Source organism: Alligator mississippiensis, chromosome 10 (genome assembly GCF_030867095.1).
Source record: "Alligator mississippiensis isolate rAllMis1 chromosome 10, rAllMis1, whole genome shotgun sequence".
NCBI classification, from domain to species: Eukaryota; Metazoa; Chordata; order Crocodylia; family Alligatoridae; genus Alligator; species Alligator mississippiensis.
The window spans coordinates 43,184,140-43,200,379 of record NC_081833.1 but is presented as its reverse complement, the minus strand read 5'-3'; the positions used below and the strand labels follow the sequence as shown (position 1 = coordinate 43,200,379).

General features: G+C 41.0%; 1 protein-coding gene across 1 annotated transcript in view; it reads right to left on the bottom strand.

Annotated features, from left to right (window-relative positions):
* Positions 1-16,240, bottom strand: part of MBTPS1 (membrane bound transcription factor peptidase, site 1) — a 44,806-nt gene that overhangs the window by 20,260 nt on the left and 8,306 nt on the right. The window contains exons 4-14 of the mRNA XM_006268173.4: positions 15,542-15,745; positions 14,149-14,259; positions 13,333-13,442; positions 12,533-12,649; positions 9,980-10,047; positions 9,375-9,477; positions 6,789-6,940; positions 5,770-5,931; positions 4,957-5,101; positions 3,411-3,599; positions 2,643-2,815 (exon numbers count right to left, since the gene is read on the bottom strand). Of these exons, the coding sequence (XP_006268235.2) occupies positions 2,643-2,815; positions 3,411-3,599; positions 4,957-5,101; positions 5,770-5,931; positions 6,789-6,940; positions 9,375-9,477; positions 9,980-10,047; positions 12,533-12,649; positions 13,333-13,442; positions 14,149-14,259; positions 15,542-15,745 (1,534 nt within the window). The remainder of the gene's footprint in view (positions 1-2,642; positions 2,816-3,410; positions 3,600-4,956; positions 5,102-5,769; positions 5,932-6,788; positions 6,941-9,374; positions 9,478-9,979; positions 10,048-12,532; positions 12,650-13,332; positions 13,443-14,148; positions 14,260-15,541; positions 15,746-16,240) is intronic.

Sequence of the window (16,240 nt, the reverse complement as noted above, 5' to 3'; positions counted from 1 at the left end):
ACAGAATGCACCCGAGAGTCTTGAAGGAGCTGGCAGACATCAATACATCCCACAAGATATATATGAAATAGATATACTTCAGAGATATTTGAAAATTTGTGGCACTCAGGCAAGGAGCCAGAAGACTGGAAAAGAGCAAACGTGGTCCCCATCTTCAAGAAAAGCATGAGGGATGACCCGGGGAATTATAGACCAATCAATCAGTCTGATGTGCATCCCTGGAAAAAGCCTGGAAAAAACTGTCAAGGGATTTATCAACACCAGTCTAACAGAAGGCAAGCATCTGAATGCCAGCCAACATGGCTTTGGGACTGGCAGGTCTTGCCTGACCAACCTCATCTCCTTCTAGATGTGACCAGGTAACACGTGCCCTGGACAAGGGAGATGATGTGGACGTCATATATCTGGATTTCAAGAAAGACTTTGACATTGTTCCCCATGATGTCCTCATGGTTAAGCTGGGGAACTGTGGCCTTCGTCATCTTACAGTCCGATGGCTAGGCAACTGGCTACAGGGTCGGACCCAAAGAGTACTAGTTGACGAGAGCAAATCCACGTGGCACAGGGTGACCAGTGGAGTCCCTCAAGGCTTGGTACTTGGGACAGTACTCTTTAACATCTATATTAGTGATTTGGATTCAGGAGTCCAATGCAAAATGGCAGAGTTCACAGATGATATCAAATTATGGGGGAGGGCGGTCACATCACAGGACAGGCTGAGGATACAGGCCAATCTGGATACGATCTCAAGGTGGGCCGACCAAAACATGATGGCCTTCAATGTAGAGAAGTGTAAAGTGCTGTACCTCAGCAGGAAGAACCCTCAACATACTTACAGGCTTGGTAGTGCTATAGTCGCTAGCACCATTACCGAATGAGACTTGGGGGTCTTGATTGACCACAAGATGAATATGAGCCACCAATGCTATGCTGTGGCTGGCAAAGCAAACTAAACTCGAGATGCATTGGTGGATGCACACCAAAGCAAAACCAAAGAAGTCATCCTCCCGCTTTACTCAGCCCTGGTGAGACTGCAGCTGGAGTACTACGTCCAGTATTGGGCCCCCCACTTCAGGAGGAATGTGGAGAAGCTTGAGAGAGTCCAGAAGAGAGCCACTCTTATGATCCAAGGCCTGGAGGGAAGGCCATACGAGGAGAGGCTGAGGGACTTGGGACTCTTCAGTCTGGAGAAGAGAGGGCTCAGGGGGGACTCAGTGGCAGCCTACAATTATGTAAGAGGGGTACATCAGGACCTGGGAGAACATCTGTTCACCAGAGCTCCCCAAGTGATAACAAGGTCTAATGGCCATAAACTTGAGGAAGGCCAATTTAGACTAGACATAAGAAAAAAGTTCTTTACAGTGTGAGCGTCCACAGTCTTGAAAGCACCTACTCTGGACTCTTTTAAAAAAACATATGGATGTATATCTTGCTGGGGTCACTTGATCCCAGCTGACTTCCTGCCTATGGCAGGGGGGCTGGACTCAATCTCATGTGGTCCCTTCCAACCCCTAATGTCTATGAAATCTCTTCATTAATGATTTGAACCACGGGATTGAGTACCGTACGTGCTTAGAAAAATTTGTGGATGGCAAGTTGGTGATAAACTGGAGAGACAGTCCAAAATAAAGCAAATGAAATCTAGTAGGACAAGTGAAAAGTCCTGCACTTGGGACAGAACAACTGCATGCCTAAATTTAGACTGGGGAATGACCGGCTAGGCTATAGCACTGCAAAGAAGGGATTCTTATGGACGATTAAATGAATATAACACTGTGCTCTTGTTGCAAAAATCCAATAGCATACTGGGCTGTATGAACAAAAGTTTCACCTGCAAGTCCAGAGAAGTGATTGTTCTGCTGTATTTGAAACTGGTGAGGCCTCACTTGGAGTACTGTGTCTAGTTTTGAGGCCCTCACTTCAAAGAAGACATGGGAAAATTAGAGTCCAATGAAGGGCAATAAAAATTTATAGAGGTCTGGAAAACATGTCTTGCACAGAAAGGATAAAAGAATGGGAATAAGAGTCTGAAGAAAGTCTGAAGAAAAGACTGAGGTGAGATTTGATAACAGTCTTCGAATACCTGAAGAGGTGGTTATATGGAGGATGGCAATAAGACCGTTCTCTGTGGCTGCAAGGGACAGGACAAGGAGAAATGCTCTTAAATTGCAGGAAAGAAGTTTAGGCTGTATGTGAGAAAGTGCTTTTCCAACAAGAGGGTGGTTAAACACTGAAACAAGTTACACAGAGGTGGTGGACTTCCAATCCTTGGACATCTTACACAGGAGGTCAGACAAACTTCTGTCTAGAATGGTTTAGACAGGGATTATATAACCTCCTGAGATCCCTAATTTTATATGATTCTAAAAACCTTGAAAGAGGAAAAATTAAATTTCCAAATAAATATCATCCTTCATTTTTTTTTCTTTAAAAAGCTGGCCGTAATTTACTAATAAACCACAGATACAGGCCAGGAATATATTCCAGACTGCAGTCTTCCATGAAATTATTGCAAAGAATGATACTGGAAATATATTATATTCTCTAGAGGAACATGATAGAACATGCTATCAACATACAGTACTAAGAAACAAAACTACAGGAAATACTGAGTATTTATCAATAAAATCTAAGATACACACCAATCTAAGGGATCATTCTTCATCCTCAAATTATCCCTGGGGAAGTACCCTGGTGGATAACGGAGATTATGATATTGATCCCAAAGGACTCGCTTACTACGAGGAGGGGTGGGAATAATCTTCACTTTTATTGGAAGCTTCACAGTTGAAGTCTGTTCTGCACCATTTTTAGACTGAAAGAGAAAACAAAAACAAAATCCTTTTTTCCAATACCCTGTTCACAGTTTTATTTAAAGTTCCAAAGGTCTAAAAATAGAACTTATGTTCCATCTTTATTTGGAAAGTCTATCCACTACATTGAGGATCTAGTTTCCTATGTCAGTGCCACAAATGGCAACTAAGAGGTCTAAAACCAATATAAGTAACACTGTGCTCCAACAGTTTTTCTATACTAAGTGAAAACATACACATAATTCAAAATATAGTACTGTTTGCTTTAAACATTTGAAATTTTAAAGAGTTCTCAAGAATCTTAAGAGCTCTTTTGAAGAGAGAAATAAATTCTATTCATTAGCAACCCCTTTTTCATAAAATGTACTTAATTTTATATTAGTTTAACCTCATTAGGGATTTGGTCATGTCGGCAGGTTGTTTTTTTTTGGTTAAGAGCATTCTTGATCATGCTCTCATCTGTTGGCCCATTCTTCAATAATCTCTTCCTCTCTGATCACAAATCAAATGGTATTTTATCTTACAGAATTAAAGTAAACACTTAAACATTGATATTGATGTATCACATGAGATAACTATAACACAAGGAAAGCTTACTTCATTTTCTGCAGGGGATGATATTGTGATCATAACATGACCTTGAGCAATGCCTTCCCAAGATGCTGCTTTCTTTGCCACAGAGATTGATATTGCTAGATATCCTGACCAAGGCCATAACACCAGGGAATATGAGAAAGCCACTTCAATATTATCCCCATTTTGTGGTAAATAGGGCTGCCAATCTGGCTGCAGAGTGAAAATAAAAGGTGTTAGTAAACATTCAGGAATGTTGGTAAAAAGATTTGTAATGAAAATACACTATACTTTACATATACGGTTTAAAATCTAAATCATTTTTTAGATTAAATTGTGCTAAATTAAAATAATCAGAAATCTAGAAGCCAGCTATCAAGTACTCCCATACACCAATTATTTAGACCATGGGTGCTCAACACCTGGCCCACAGAGCCCTGTTATCAGGCCTGCAGGGCTCCCCAGGAGTCCAAAAATTTGGCAGTGGAGAAGGGGTGGCAGTTAGCCGCCATTCCCCTGCTGTCAAATTTCTGAGCCTGAAGGGGGAGCCCCAAGGGCTAGATAGCATGGCCCTGTGTGCTAGATTGAGTATGTGGAGCCAACTTGGGTGGCAGAAGGCCACACAAGCCAAGAAAAGTAGCATGACACCTGATCCTGGCAAGCTGGGCCTAATCTGGCCCACAGGACCAAAAGATTGAGGGCCAAAGAATTAGACTGAAAACACTGAAGGGCAGAGGCTGTCTTTAATCAGTTTCTGCACTGTGCTCAGCAAAAACAGACTGGTTATTTGGGGGCCCCTGCATACTAGAATAGTGGATACAATACAGCAGTAGTAAGGGTGATGCCTAAGGCAGCTCTATCCAAGTGATGATGGTCTGATTGTTAGCTTTGGCTGCATTACTGAGAGGTGGCAATATACTCTGAAAGAAGCTTCAATTTTGGAATAAACTAGGAATTGCTCAATATCACTGCATCTTATAAAATGTTTCTATTCCTAGAAGACAGAATTCTGCGTAATGGCAACCTTAAAATATATTCTGACCCATAAAAACTAAGATCGTTTACCTGCAATTTACACACACTAACAACTGTAGGTAACTTGACAGTCTTTGCAGAAGGTCCTGAGAATGGTCAATACACTCAGATTTTGAACCATAATGGAGGATAACAGAGATTAATAACCTTCCACTGAGACTGCTCTGCCCCAGCACAAGAAACCAACATGGGCATGGTCAGCTTGAGTACCCTAACATGTTAAAAGGCTTGCCAGAAATTTAAAGATGACTCTATATCATATTATTCAAATTAGAAGGGTTTTTACAGAGCTAAACCAACAATTAAAATTAACCCCAGTGTAATCTTTAGAGAACAGATGTTACCAGTTTACTATGTACTTGCACTAAGTTGATACCATCCTTTTAAAAATAAAGGAAACTAAATGAGGCACCCTCCCTAGTCAGAAAATTTATTCTACTAGAATTATGACTGAAATAATCTTCACTAAAGAACTATTTCGCAACAGTACTTTAATGTAGCATGCTATTTTTTCCAAGTCATGCATAAGTCCTACCTTGTCTACGATCCTCCCAGTGACTCCCATACCATTAAGAATGGTAACATTAACAATGGTTGGCATTCCTCCATAGTAAATAGGTTGGGAGCAATAGGGCCACATGTAGGGGCATTCCGTCAAGTCAATATAGCTGGGACTCAAACTAAAATAAATGCATACATACACGCATACAGTTAAATAAATACCTTCGTATACACTTCATATAACTGGAATATTAAATAGAAGCAAAACATGCAAATTCTAGTCACTCTTACAGCTGTTATCAAGATATTTTAAAAAAAAATTAAAAACCAACATGATAAAGCTGGGTGTGAAAAAAATTCACACTCTTTATTTTAGAAGAAAAGGAAAAAATAAACAATTTAGCCCAGAAAAATGAATTCGCAATGTCTAGCTAAAACTGAATTATTTCTCTATTTTATTGTGCTACTCAAAAGATTATTCTTAATGCTATACCAAATCTTCCACTATAAACCACGAGGTTTTAACTGATTCAGAAAAAGAAGGAAAATTTAGAAGATTTCATAAGAAAGAAGAGACAAGTTCACATTCTCGGTCTCTAATTTTGGGGTTATTACAGTGGCTTCTGACCAGAGGCTTTTCATTAGACTTACAGTAATAATTGTAAATTATGTGCAAGTTCATTAGACTAGATTAGACTTGCATATAAAACTTACAATTTTGAAATTCTAAGTTATATGCAAGCTTTTTTCACAAAGTTAGTACGTAAACTATTTAGCTAAACAACGTATGTGGAACTTTCTTTTGAAAGAACCAAAGGATACTACTTAACTAATAATGAAAACTAACCTGGCCTGTGGTTTATAGCTACTGAGAATCTGATAAGCTCTAAGAAGATCCAGCTTGCCATGTCCTTGTTCAAACATGTTTACGCCAGGAAGCCTACGCGCTGATGCAATGAGAGCCTGCTTCATGCTAGCTGGATTCACCATTTCACGCTTCTGAATCGTGCTAAATTGAGAAATAGTTATTAATATTACATTTGGCAGTCCTGCTCTTGTCTCATCAAGTATAAAATGATAAAACAAAACAACATATTCTAATCCAGGGGTGGCCCACCTGTGGGATGGCTAGCCTCTGTGTGGGGCACTTGGGAGACTGAGGAGGAACAGGGAACAGAGATGCAGATAGGGCAGGAAGCAAAAAGCAGAGCAGCCAATTAGGCATGGGAAAGGGATGTGAGTGGCATTTGGGGAAGGTGTGAAGCTAATCTGTGGTGCACCTGCCATAAAATCTGGCCCCCACTGCTTTAATCTGTTCATTTTGAAACAACATAAAACTGACATTTAGTCTGTACACAAGAGTTATATTAGACAATATTTCGCAACAAGTAATTTTTCAATAGAACTGCAGAAGGTGAAAATGAAACATTTTCCTGTATGTTTGAAGACTCACGTTCTTAACATTGTCCTAAGAATTGAGCGTATTCAATCAACAATATTTTGAGACAAAGTGATATGTTAGTCCCTGTCTGAAGTCTCCTGAAGTTTGAAACCTGAATCCTGTTTTTTGTAAAGCTAAACTTTTAGAGCTTTCTCCCCTTTCTGGCAATAAAAAAAATGGATAATAGAATACAACAAAATAGAATATTTATTCAAATCCATATATCTATTAGGCCCAAGCTTCTCCTCCATAGAATTAGATTTTTCTTGAGACCAGTTAACATGTCAAATTGAAGAACTATATCACGATTCTTCAAAGTTAGCAGCCATGCAGAAAATAATGGTTAATGAATATGCTTCTCATGGTCATGTTACAAGCTGTGAATCAAATGTTGCCAAGATCTGTACTTATCATTCAATAATTACCTGACTAGCAAGGTGACAGCACCTGCCACCACAGGAGAGGCAACACTTGTTCCAGATAGGGAGCGGCAGCCACCTTTCATACCAGAACCTCTTACTCCCGAGCCATAAGTAACAATGTCAGGCTTCACTCTACCATAACCTCCAGGAAGTTCCTATTAAAAAATAAACAAGTCATCCTTTTTTTGTCTAGGCTTGAGTATCTCAGATGTCTGCAAAATTAATTACTGGGCCGTTCAGAAATAATTACATTATCAAAAAGAATGAGCTGAAGTTAATTAGTTAAAGGAAAATAAATGCAAACTAATATAAAATGTATTTTCTTTCTGGCCCTTCTCCTTTAATACAAAAATAAGGGACATTTAATGAAAATAAAAGATGGAAAATTTAAACCTCATAAAAAAAGAAAAAAAGACAGTACAGCATATGATTACTAGACTGTGCAACTCAGGGAGAGGCAACATTTTTGGGGCTGAGAGCCAAAAACCCATGCAACCTGGACTTCAAAAGATATCGGCATGCCAGGGGCAGGCAGCGGGCTAGTTGCAAGGGGCCTGACCCTTACCATGGCAATGCAGCCCCAGCCCCTTCCCCGCTGTGCTCCCTGAGGCACGCATGCAGTTGCTGCCAACAATGAGCTGAGCTGGGCCCAGTGCAGCCATTTGCAGCCTTGCAGCTGCATGCTTCAAGTAACCCAGGCTCTGGGCAGGCCTGTGCTGCTCTCCATGGAGTCGGGGTTGGACTGGCAGTGCAGCTCGGCTCAGCCCACCAGCACTTGGGTGTAAGAAAAGGAGCTCCCTGGGCCAGGGTAGCAGATCCCTGCCCACAAGCACCTTCCCTTGGCCCCGTGGTCAGGCTGAGGGTTGCCCCATCCTGTCCTCAGGGCTATGGGTCAAACCTAGTTTGTGACCCCACTGGGACACAGCTCCCTCAGCCACCATGTGGATGAGCTCTACAGGGAGAGGACATATGGATGAGAGCAGTAGGGCCCAAGGCCACCCGGTTAGAGTTCTCCTGAGTAGGTCTGCTGAGTTCATGCAGCTTGCCCTGCCCTTTGCAACTGGGCCTAGCACCGTGGGGATGTGCCCCCTGTGGGGATGGCAGGCTTTGCAGGTGCGCAGTCCCCAGCCCCTTCCCTGTGGTGCTCCTCGAGGCATGCATGACAATGAGCTGGGCCAGAACTCCAGACTGCAGTGCAACTGCTTGCAGGCTCACAGCCACCTACCACATCCAGCCCTGGCTCTGGGCAGCTACTGCTTGCCACAGAGCCTGGGCTGCTCACAGCAGGGCTTGCAGCCTCCTTACCACCTGCTGCAAGCAGCCTGGGGTCTGCGGCTGGTGGCAGCTGCCCAGAGCCTGGGTCAGTTGTGGTGTGCCAAGCAAAACAACCTCGTGTGCCATGCTCTGGCATGCATGCCGAGGGGTCGCCAACCCCTAGTACAACTCATTAGGACAGGAGCTACTGAGACCAAGAACGCAATGTTTATCTACATAGTAAATCTGTACCTATTATGCCAGTTATAATTATTATACTAATCAAACTTTTTTCTATTTAATTTAAACTTCCTCCAAAATGACACCAGCTAAACCAAAAAAGGCAATTTGCTTTAGAAGAAGTGGGTTTATAAATTCGTAACTGTAGGAATTTACAGGGAAAAGTTTTACTGATTTAAACTGTGGCGTGAATGAAGATATGCAAGATTTGATATCCAGATTATCCAAAAATGTCATAATTAATAATGATAACATTTTGAAGAGATAGTAAACCTTTGGCATGATTGTTAAGGCATTCTCAAACCAAAATGAGATCTAACATGGCTGATTATCCTACAACTGTTACTGTGGGGTTCTAAATACCTCTACCTGAAGCTTCTGATGTTAGCCCCCTTGACAAACTGAAGTAGATGGACAAATCTCAGTTAATATGGCAATTCTCACGTGATTAAACTAGCCTGAACGTGGTTTCGTTAATACTTCATGTAGAATGTGCGAAAACTTTATGAATTAGAAAAAAAAAAATTAGGATACAAGCCTGTGAAAAAATTTATGTGCTTATCTTTTTTTTACATACATAAAATAAAGATCCTGCATATCTTTTCCCAGGACCTAATAGTTAAAAATAAATATGCAATAATGGGTGGATTGTAACCAATCCTGTGGCAGTGTACAAGCGTGATGAGAATAAGGAGAGAGAACAAGAAACCTCATCCCGTCTATATGGTGCGTTCTTGCGCCTCCAATTCAAAAAAGGCTCAAGAATAATGCCAGCAACTGACAGAAGCTCACACTCAAAAGTTAAAAAGGAATAAGCTAGTGGCCCCAACCTCTTCTTCATTAACAAATGCCTTTTTATGGCCTTACTTTTATAATCTAAATATAAAAAAAACTATTGAGTTGATGTCAGTTTGTGTTTAGAACAGGTATTCTGTCAGTTTACACATTTTAATTAGAACCATTGATGTTTGAAACTTTTAAATTTTCTCTTTTCCTCCATCAGCCAAACTTCATAAACTTTTGTTAATTCCATTAAGTCCCAGAAACCTGCATTTACTGGAACCTAAACTGATTAAGCTAAACAGAGTAACTTACCCAAGTGGTCATACCCCTAGATGAGAAACGAGCAATATTATCTTCAAAGTCAATTCCACCTACTCCAATCACATCCATCTGGTCTGCAGGGTTATTGAGAGTGCTAAAGAGGAGGAGGAAATAGAGTCCATAAATAAAACAGGCACGTACCTAGCAAATTTCTCCATGGTTACGTTTAAATTCCACAGATGTGATAACAGATACTGTTTGATAGTACGGTCACTTATTTCACTAACAATAACTTTTCAAACAATACTTAAAATGATAAAAGCACATCCAGAAAACAGGCAATAATTACATATTACAGCATCATGTCAAACGGGCCAAATTTTAAAGAAGCAATCATTTTAGATGCCCGTATTTTTGCATTCCTTAAAGCAAACATCTGTTGATACTAAAGAGTAAGGAAAGACTTTTCTTTTCAGGTTTTGCAAACCCTGTGAAAACCTAATCAATGAAATTTATCCAGCTAAATTCAGGAGCGTATTTGTGAAGAACAAAGTGAAAGTGGAAAAAACAGCTTAACTCAGTTTACTCTTGATAGACAGATTAGCATTTGACTAATGATTTTCAAGAGGAGAAAATAATCTATTTAAGAAACTTACCCATATAAGGGGCCATCATTGCCAATAGCAGAAACCATGATCACATTGTTAGCCGTCAGCTCCCATACCTGCAAAGCCAAAGAACAGACACTTAAAACAACGTACTGTAGTCAAAAAGCTTTTGGGGTTGCTTTTTTTTGTTTGTTTGTTTTTCTGTTTTAGAACAACCATCAATTGCACTGTTATAATGGCAGTAATTTCCTTATATCTACAACCTTCATCTTAATGTTACTTGCAACATACACCCTATTGATAGTTTTAGTAATAACTGTCAGCTTCAAGGTTAACTATTATAGAAAAAGATACCTTTATTAAGGCAGAGCAAGAGCTTAAGCCTTCCACGATGTGCATTTAATATTGAATATAAAATATTATAATATCAGCAATACACTACTGGCTGTACTAGCTCTGCTTGCACTGTTGTGAAATACCAGCTTTATACTATGAAATATATATTCAGAGACCTGAGGGCACGGACAGATAAACTAATTACAAGTTATAAGGGAGCAAAAATTTTCCTGTGTATCAGCTGCTCCATGGCAACTGCTCATGTGCTCTTACCATTAGTAGATGGAAAGCTACACTGAGGTGTCTTAACCCTCAATAAAAAGTGTGCAGTAAAACCTCAGCCTCTTATCTCATTGCAACTTTGTCTGCCTAGACCCTCAGTCAGAGTTAAGTCCTGCTAAACAGCATTCAACTTTGGTTGTCAGATTAAAATTCAATTCTAGTAATTCAGAATACATAAAAAAAGAAAAAAAAGAACTGTACCCTTCCTCATTAGCCATTTCTAAAGTATACTTTTGATTCAGTTAAATTAATTCAGTGCTTTTGAAAGACAGGCTGAAATAACCAAAGAAACTGAAGTTGCATTTTTCAGAATTTACGTACCAGTTCTGTCAGTTTTTAGTGCATTGTGAGCTCCTTCTATATTTGCTAAATTTTATGTTTTTAAATTTTATATTAGCTATATTTGATAAAACAGATCTTTTTTAATGGCGATTTATTAGGCAACAGACTTGCAATCGAATAATGCAGCCTATTATTTCAATTTAAATCAAAATTACTCTTAAACAAATTTTAGATAAACTTATTGTAGACAAAGACAGTTGAGAGATGATAGATCCTCAAAACTGCTTAAATGTTGCACTTTATCTACTGATACCAACTTGTGAATTATATAATTTTATTATCTGGTTTATGTTTTGATCCTGTTCATGCTAACCCTTTGATCAAACATTGGGGAAACTTCTAACTCAGGGATGAGCAATTATTTCAGCTGGAGGGCCACTAAACAAGTTTTTGTCAGCTGTCAAGGGCCACAAGGGTAGCCCCACCCCTTGACAGATGCCCCACCCCCTGGTTGCCATCCTGAAACCAAAAGTCCGACCCCAACTCCTGACCTTTCCCCTGAAAGTCCCTCCCCTTGCCCCAGAAGTACTCCTTCTGAGAGAGGGGGAACTGCCATCTTGAAACTGGAAAAAACACACAAATCATATACTATTGAAAAAAACAAACAGTCCCCGGTTGCACATGGGGGCAGGACCTGGGGCCAGCTCCACCCAGCCCCACAGCGTGCAGCTTCCACACTCCCACCTCAGTCTCCAGCCGCATGTGGTGGCAACATGGGGGTCACCCCCACCCAGACTCATAGTGCACAGCTCCTGCAGCATGCAGGGCCTGCCCAGTCTGCCCCACAGCACGCAGCTTCCCATGCTCCTGCTCCATTTTCCCCAGCGGCCCTGGCCCCAGCCCAGTGGGGCCTGTACCTGCATTCCCAGTTTCACAGGCAGGGAGGCTGGGAACAGCCTTGGGGTGGCCTGGCACAAGTTCTGCCAGGCAGAGGCTTCTTGTCAATGGTACCCCCTGGCTCAGGGCTTGGGCGGGTCAGGCCAGGCTGGGGTGGGGGTAGTTGCTTAGCAATCAGAGCTGCACCTCCTGCAGGGACAGGTTGGCTTGCAAAGGGGCAGCCCAGGGCCAGGGCTTATGGAGGGTGCCTATGGACCAGATGAAATTGCCTGATGGGCCAGACTTGGATCCTTGGGCCATTTTTTGCCTGCTCTCAGTAGCAACACATAGGCCCCCTGACAGGCAGTGCTCCCTGCTTAGGTGCCAGGCAGGAGGGGCAGGCGGAAACACTGGTGCCTCCCCTGTGAGTGCCAGCCAGGGAGTAGGAGCAAACCCCCCCCCGGTTGGCGAGATGGGCCGCAGGGGGACTCACTCCTGCCCCCAAGTCGCTGACTGGCCTGAGCTGAGCCCTGCCCCAAGGCCTACATGTAGTGCCTCCTGCTAGAGCAGCAGCAGTACCTGGGCCAGCCGCACAAGGAGTGCTGCTGCTTCAAGGAGGTAGAAGGGGCTGGGAGTTTGCCTGCCTGCTACCTCTGGGAACAGTTTGCCTGCCTGCTACCTCTGGGAATCCCCACCCCCAGCTGTTTTTTACAATACTGTGTTGGCTTTTACTGCTCAGACCTGGTGAAGCTACCCATCTGCTCACATAAAAAAATGCTACAGAACTGGAACCTTTGAGGTGAACATTCTAAAAATTGCACTGACCTTATCAACAAAAGGATGATCCATGAAGTCTGGCCCACCGATACTAAGGTTTAACACATCTATCTTCTTTAAGATGGCATAATTAAAGGCATCCAGAAACCAGGAAGTATAGGAAACCTGTTTAAGAAAAGAAAACAAGCCACCCCTTGAAAAAAATCAAATGACAATAAAATGAACTGGGCAGCAGACATAGAAAAATAAGGGTAGGAAACACACAAAAGAACAAGTATTGAGTTTTTCAATTAAAATTGTCATTTGATTGTATAAAATGAGAACGTGAGCATTAACAGCTCTGAATGAAGGAAATTTTCATGGAAATGTCTGAGTTTCCACCGCTGCATGCCCCCCCCCCCAACGGGTCCATGCAGCAGCAGAAACCACCCCCCGGATGAGCCACAGCTGTCCTGTGCCCCGGCCCAGCCCAGCTGGGCAGCACCTACCCCAGCCCCTGCCCTACTCCCTCCCTCACTGCAGGGACCCTGATCTGCCCCCTCACCTGTTCCACCACAACAGACTTACCAGCTACATGGGCTGCGTTCCTCACTGCCTACATGCTGCACTGCGGCTGCGCGCATGCATGGGCATTTACCAGTCAAATTATCAGCCACATCAGGCCGATTTCCAATACAGTCACAATTTTCTTTATATCGCGGCCGATCTGCTATCAGACCAATGTATCGGTGCACCTCTAGACTGAGTAACTTCTCTCCATAAAATGAAGTAGTTCAAAACCCATAGGAATATGCAAGATTTGTAAGGCAAAAAGGCTTGAATGAAAATAAAATATATACATTGTTTACCTGATTATTTGTGAAGACTCTAAAAATGTGCAGCTCAGCATTAGGGGCAAATCCCTGGCATTCCCGCATGCTTGCTATCACACCAGCTACAAAAGTCCCATGTCCAAGGCCTGTGGCATGGAAACAGTAATATAAAGTCAATAAATGCAGGTGCTAGAGACCAAATGACTTCATTAAATTTATTCTTAATAAAACAGAATTCATATGCAAATGCTTTCACCTTTCATTCTCAGAGGCCTACGTTTATTTTTAAAAACAGATACGCAACAGTCCAAAAGATTCTTCACCACAAAAATGTCTAACTGAAAATGCAGTGAAACTCCAGGCCCACTGAGCTTTGCTGCTTACTTCCATGATGCCAGATTTCTAATAATGGGCAGATAGAGAAGAAATAGAATTTCTCTTGGACAAAAAATATTTTCTGCTAGACTGTCCCTTTTCCTTTATTTTTCAGTAAGTAACATTTCAAACCGAAGGTTAAAAACTGGGAAAACTACATGATACTGGAAAAAAGACATGTGTTCTGAAGTCCACGTTTAAGCTCTGTTCATCACTTCTGGAGTTACGCATGACAGACTTAAGGAAACTTAACACAAGATCTTCTGAAGTATTGAGTCTTTACACCACAATCAGAAAGTACCACTTAAATCAGTAAGACTTCACTACACTCTGTTCCATGTATAATTAGACTTTATTATACATGAAGAAAACACTGCTGTAAACATTTAAAAAACAATTATAGCTTCACAATCCAAGTTAGTGTGTTAAATCACATGTACCGGTCCTACTTTTAAGAATGGTACAGGCTAGACCTACCATCATCCAAGGTTCTCTCATTTGTCCAGTTTGTTCTTTCCTTTACATTTTTGAAATGTGGGTGTTTTTCACTGAGTCCAGTGTCAAAGACAGCTACTCTTACACCAGCACCTATTGTCAAAGAAAAGGATTAATATAGAAATATTTTGTCTTAGTATGCAACTATATGTTCTTAACTATATCTTTATATGACTTTATACTTGTACGTAAAAGGAGACCAGTCTGCTTAAAGCACCATGTGGCCTAAAATTTTGTTTTCCCAAACCAAAATGAGCTATAATTTATGTGAGGATAAAGAAGCCAACAATGTGATCTCTTGTTTTACTCCTACTTGGGTAAAGGTATATTTGAAAGTTGCACTAATGTATTTGGGTTTTTCAAAAATCAGTGCTGTATTTGTTTCTTTTAAAAATGATTACAAAAGAATATAAAGTTTAAAGAAGTGAATCACTTAAAAGGTCAGGATAAAACAAAAATAATTATTTGTGCAACCCTCATTTTGCCCCAGGTATGCAGTAAATGTTATCACCTGCATAATGCTCCTCTGATTTCCAACATGTAACTATGCATGAAAGAGGTACAACATTTCTCCATCTAGAGCACAACCTTAAATCTGAGTAGAGCTAAATTATAGTGCATAATTAAAAATTTGACTATGGCTATAGAGCAAATCTTTACCATGTTATTTTTACATGAATAAGTATGAGACTGGAATTAAGGCAGGATATTTAAAGTGCAATAGGGAGCAATTTAGTGTTCAGTTTATGGCTGTTTATATGCTAAGTGAAAAGCAGCTTGCCTACAGAGGCCTGTTATTTCCTAGGCCTCCCACAGAGTCCTGCTCAGAGGACTGATTGTTCCCATTCCCCCTACCATGCATTGATATGTGCTCCATCTCTAACATCGAACACCCTGTTCTCAACTATCTCCCAGTACTGCATTCATTTTTTTACAGACTGATAGTTTAGTACTCTATTGTGACAGGACAGCAGGAATGGAAAGGGAAGAGAAATAAGGCTATGGAAAGAAATGAAATGAACAAAGAAAAAACCTGGAGATCTTCAAGAGTTGCATGAATGTTGGCTCTGGGGCTTGGTGACCTCTCACCCAATAAAGCATTATTTTATTTTTGGATTACATGAAAACTTTCTCCAGGTTGGCCTACACAAATTCAAACAACCGGCAAACCTTTACATTGAGTAAACTTTGTTAAATCAATGCATTGTAAAAATAGGTATTTCTCAACCTCTACAGAATATGCAGATGATCAGTAAGTAACAGCTGAATACACGCAAATGAGTTAGCTTGTGCTTATTAAAGCAGTATTCGCTTTTCCTGCGTCTCAGAGGCACTTATCTTATTTGTTACGACAAGCCAACATGCAACAGCATACCTGTATAACCCATTTGCCAGAGCACATCTGCCTGAAGTGTCTGTGCAACTTGCCGTGGTATAGCTCTCAGTAGACGCCTGCTTGAATGTCTGCCAGTTGCATGCCAAAATCCAGAACCTAGGGAGAGACTTGCTCTTCTCAGGGGACGAGATGACTGCCATTTTTGGGTCCATCTGGTTTCGTTGCAGTTCAATGTACGATCAGCTATATATGGTTATTAAGATGGAGAAAAATATGTAGGAGGATAATACAAAATATGTGCATTTTGTATGCTATTATTATACTATAGCATTATGGTAGTGTAAGGGTGACGCTTTAGCTATGATGGTCCAAAAATTATGCGAGAGGGATACAGTTAGACAACCTTTTAAATGCCTTACATTCTGAGGTCCACATTTCAAAAGCAATGTCTTACATTTGAAAGCCTATCTAAGTTTATCCCAGCTATTTAGCTGGTCCAGTAAAAGATATCATCCTAAGAAACCCTTGCCTCTCGCACTATAGCCCTATCACAGATCAACATTTCAGATGGGAAAGTTTTTACTACCTGAAAATCAGTCAGTGATAAAATTCTAATTCCACTAGAGACAGGGAAAGTTTAGATTTAATCTCCTGATGATTTAACGGCCTGTGCGAATAGGGAAGCATTCAATTCGGATTCGGCTGATTCGGACAACAGTGATTCAATTTGGAGATTTG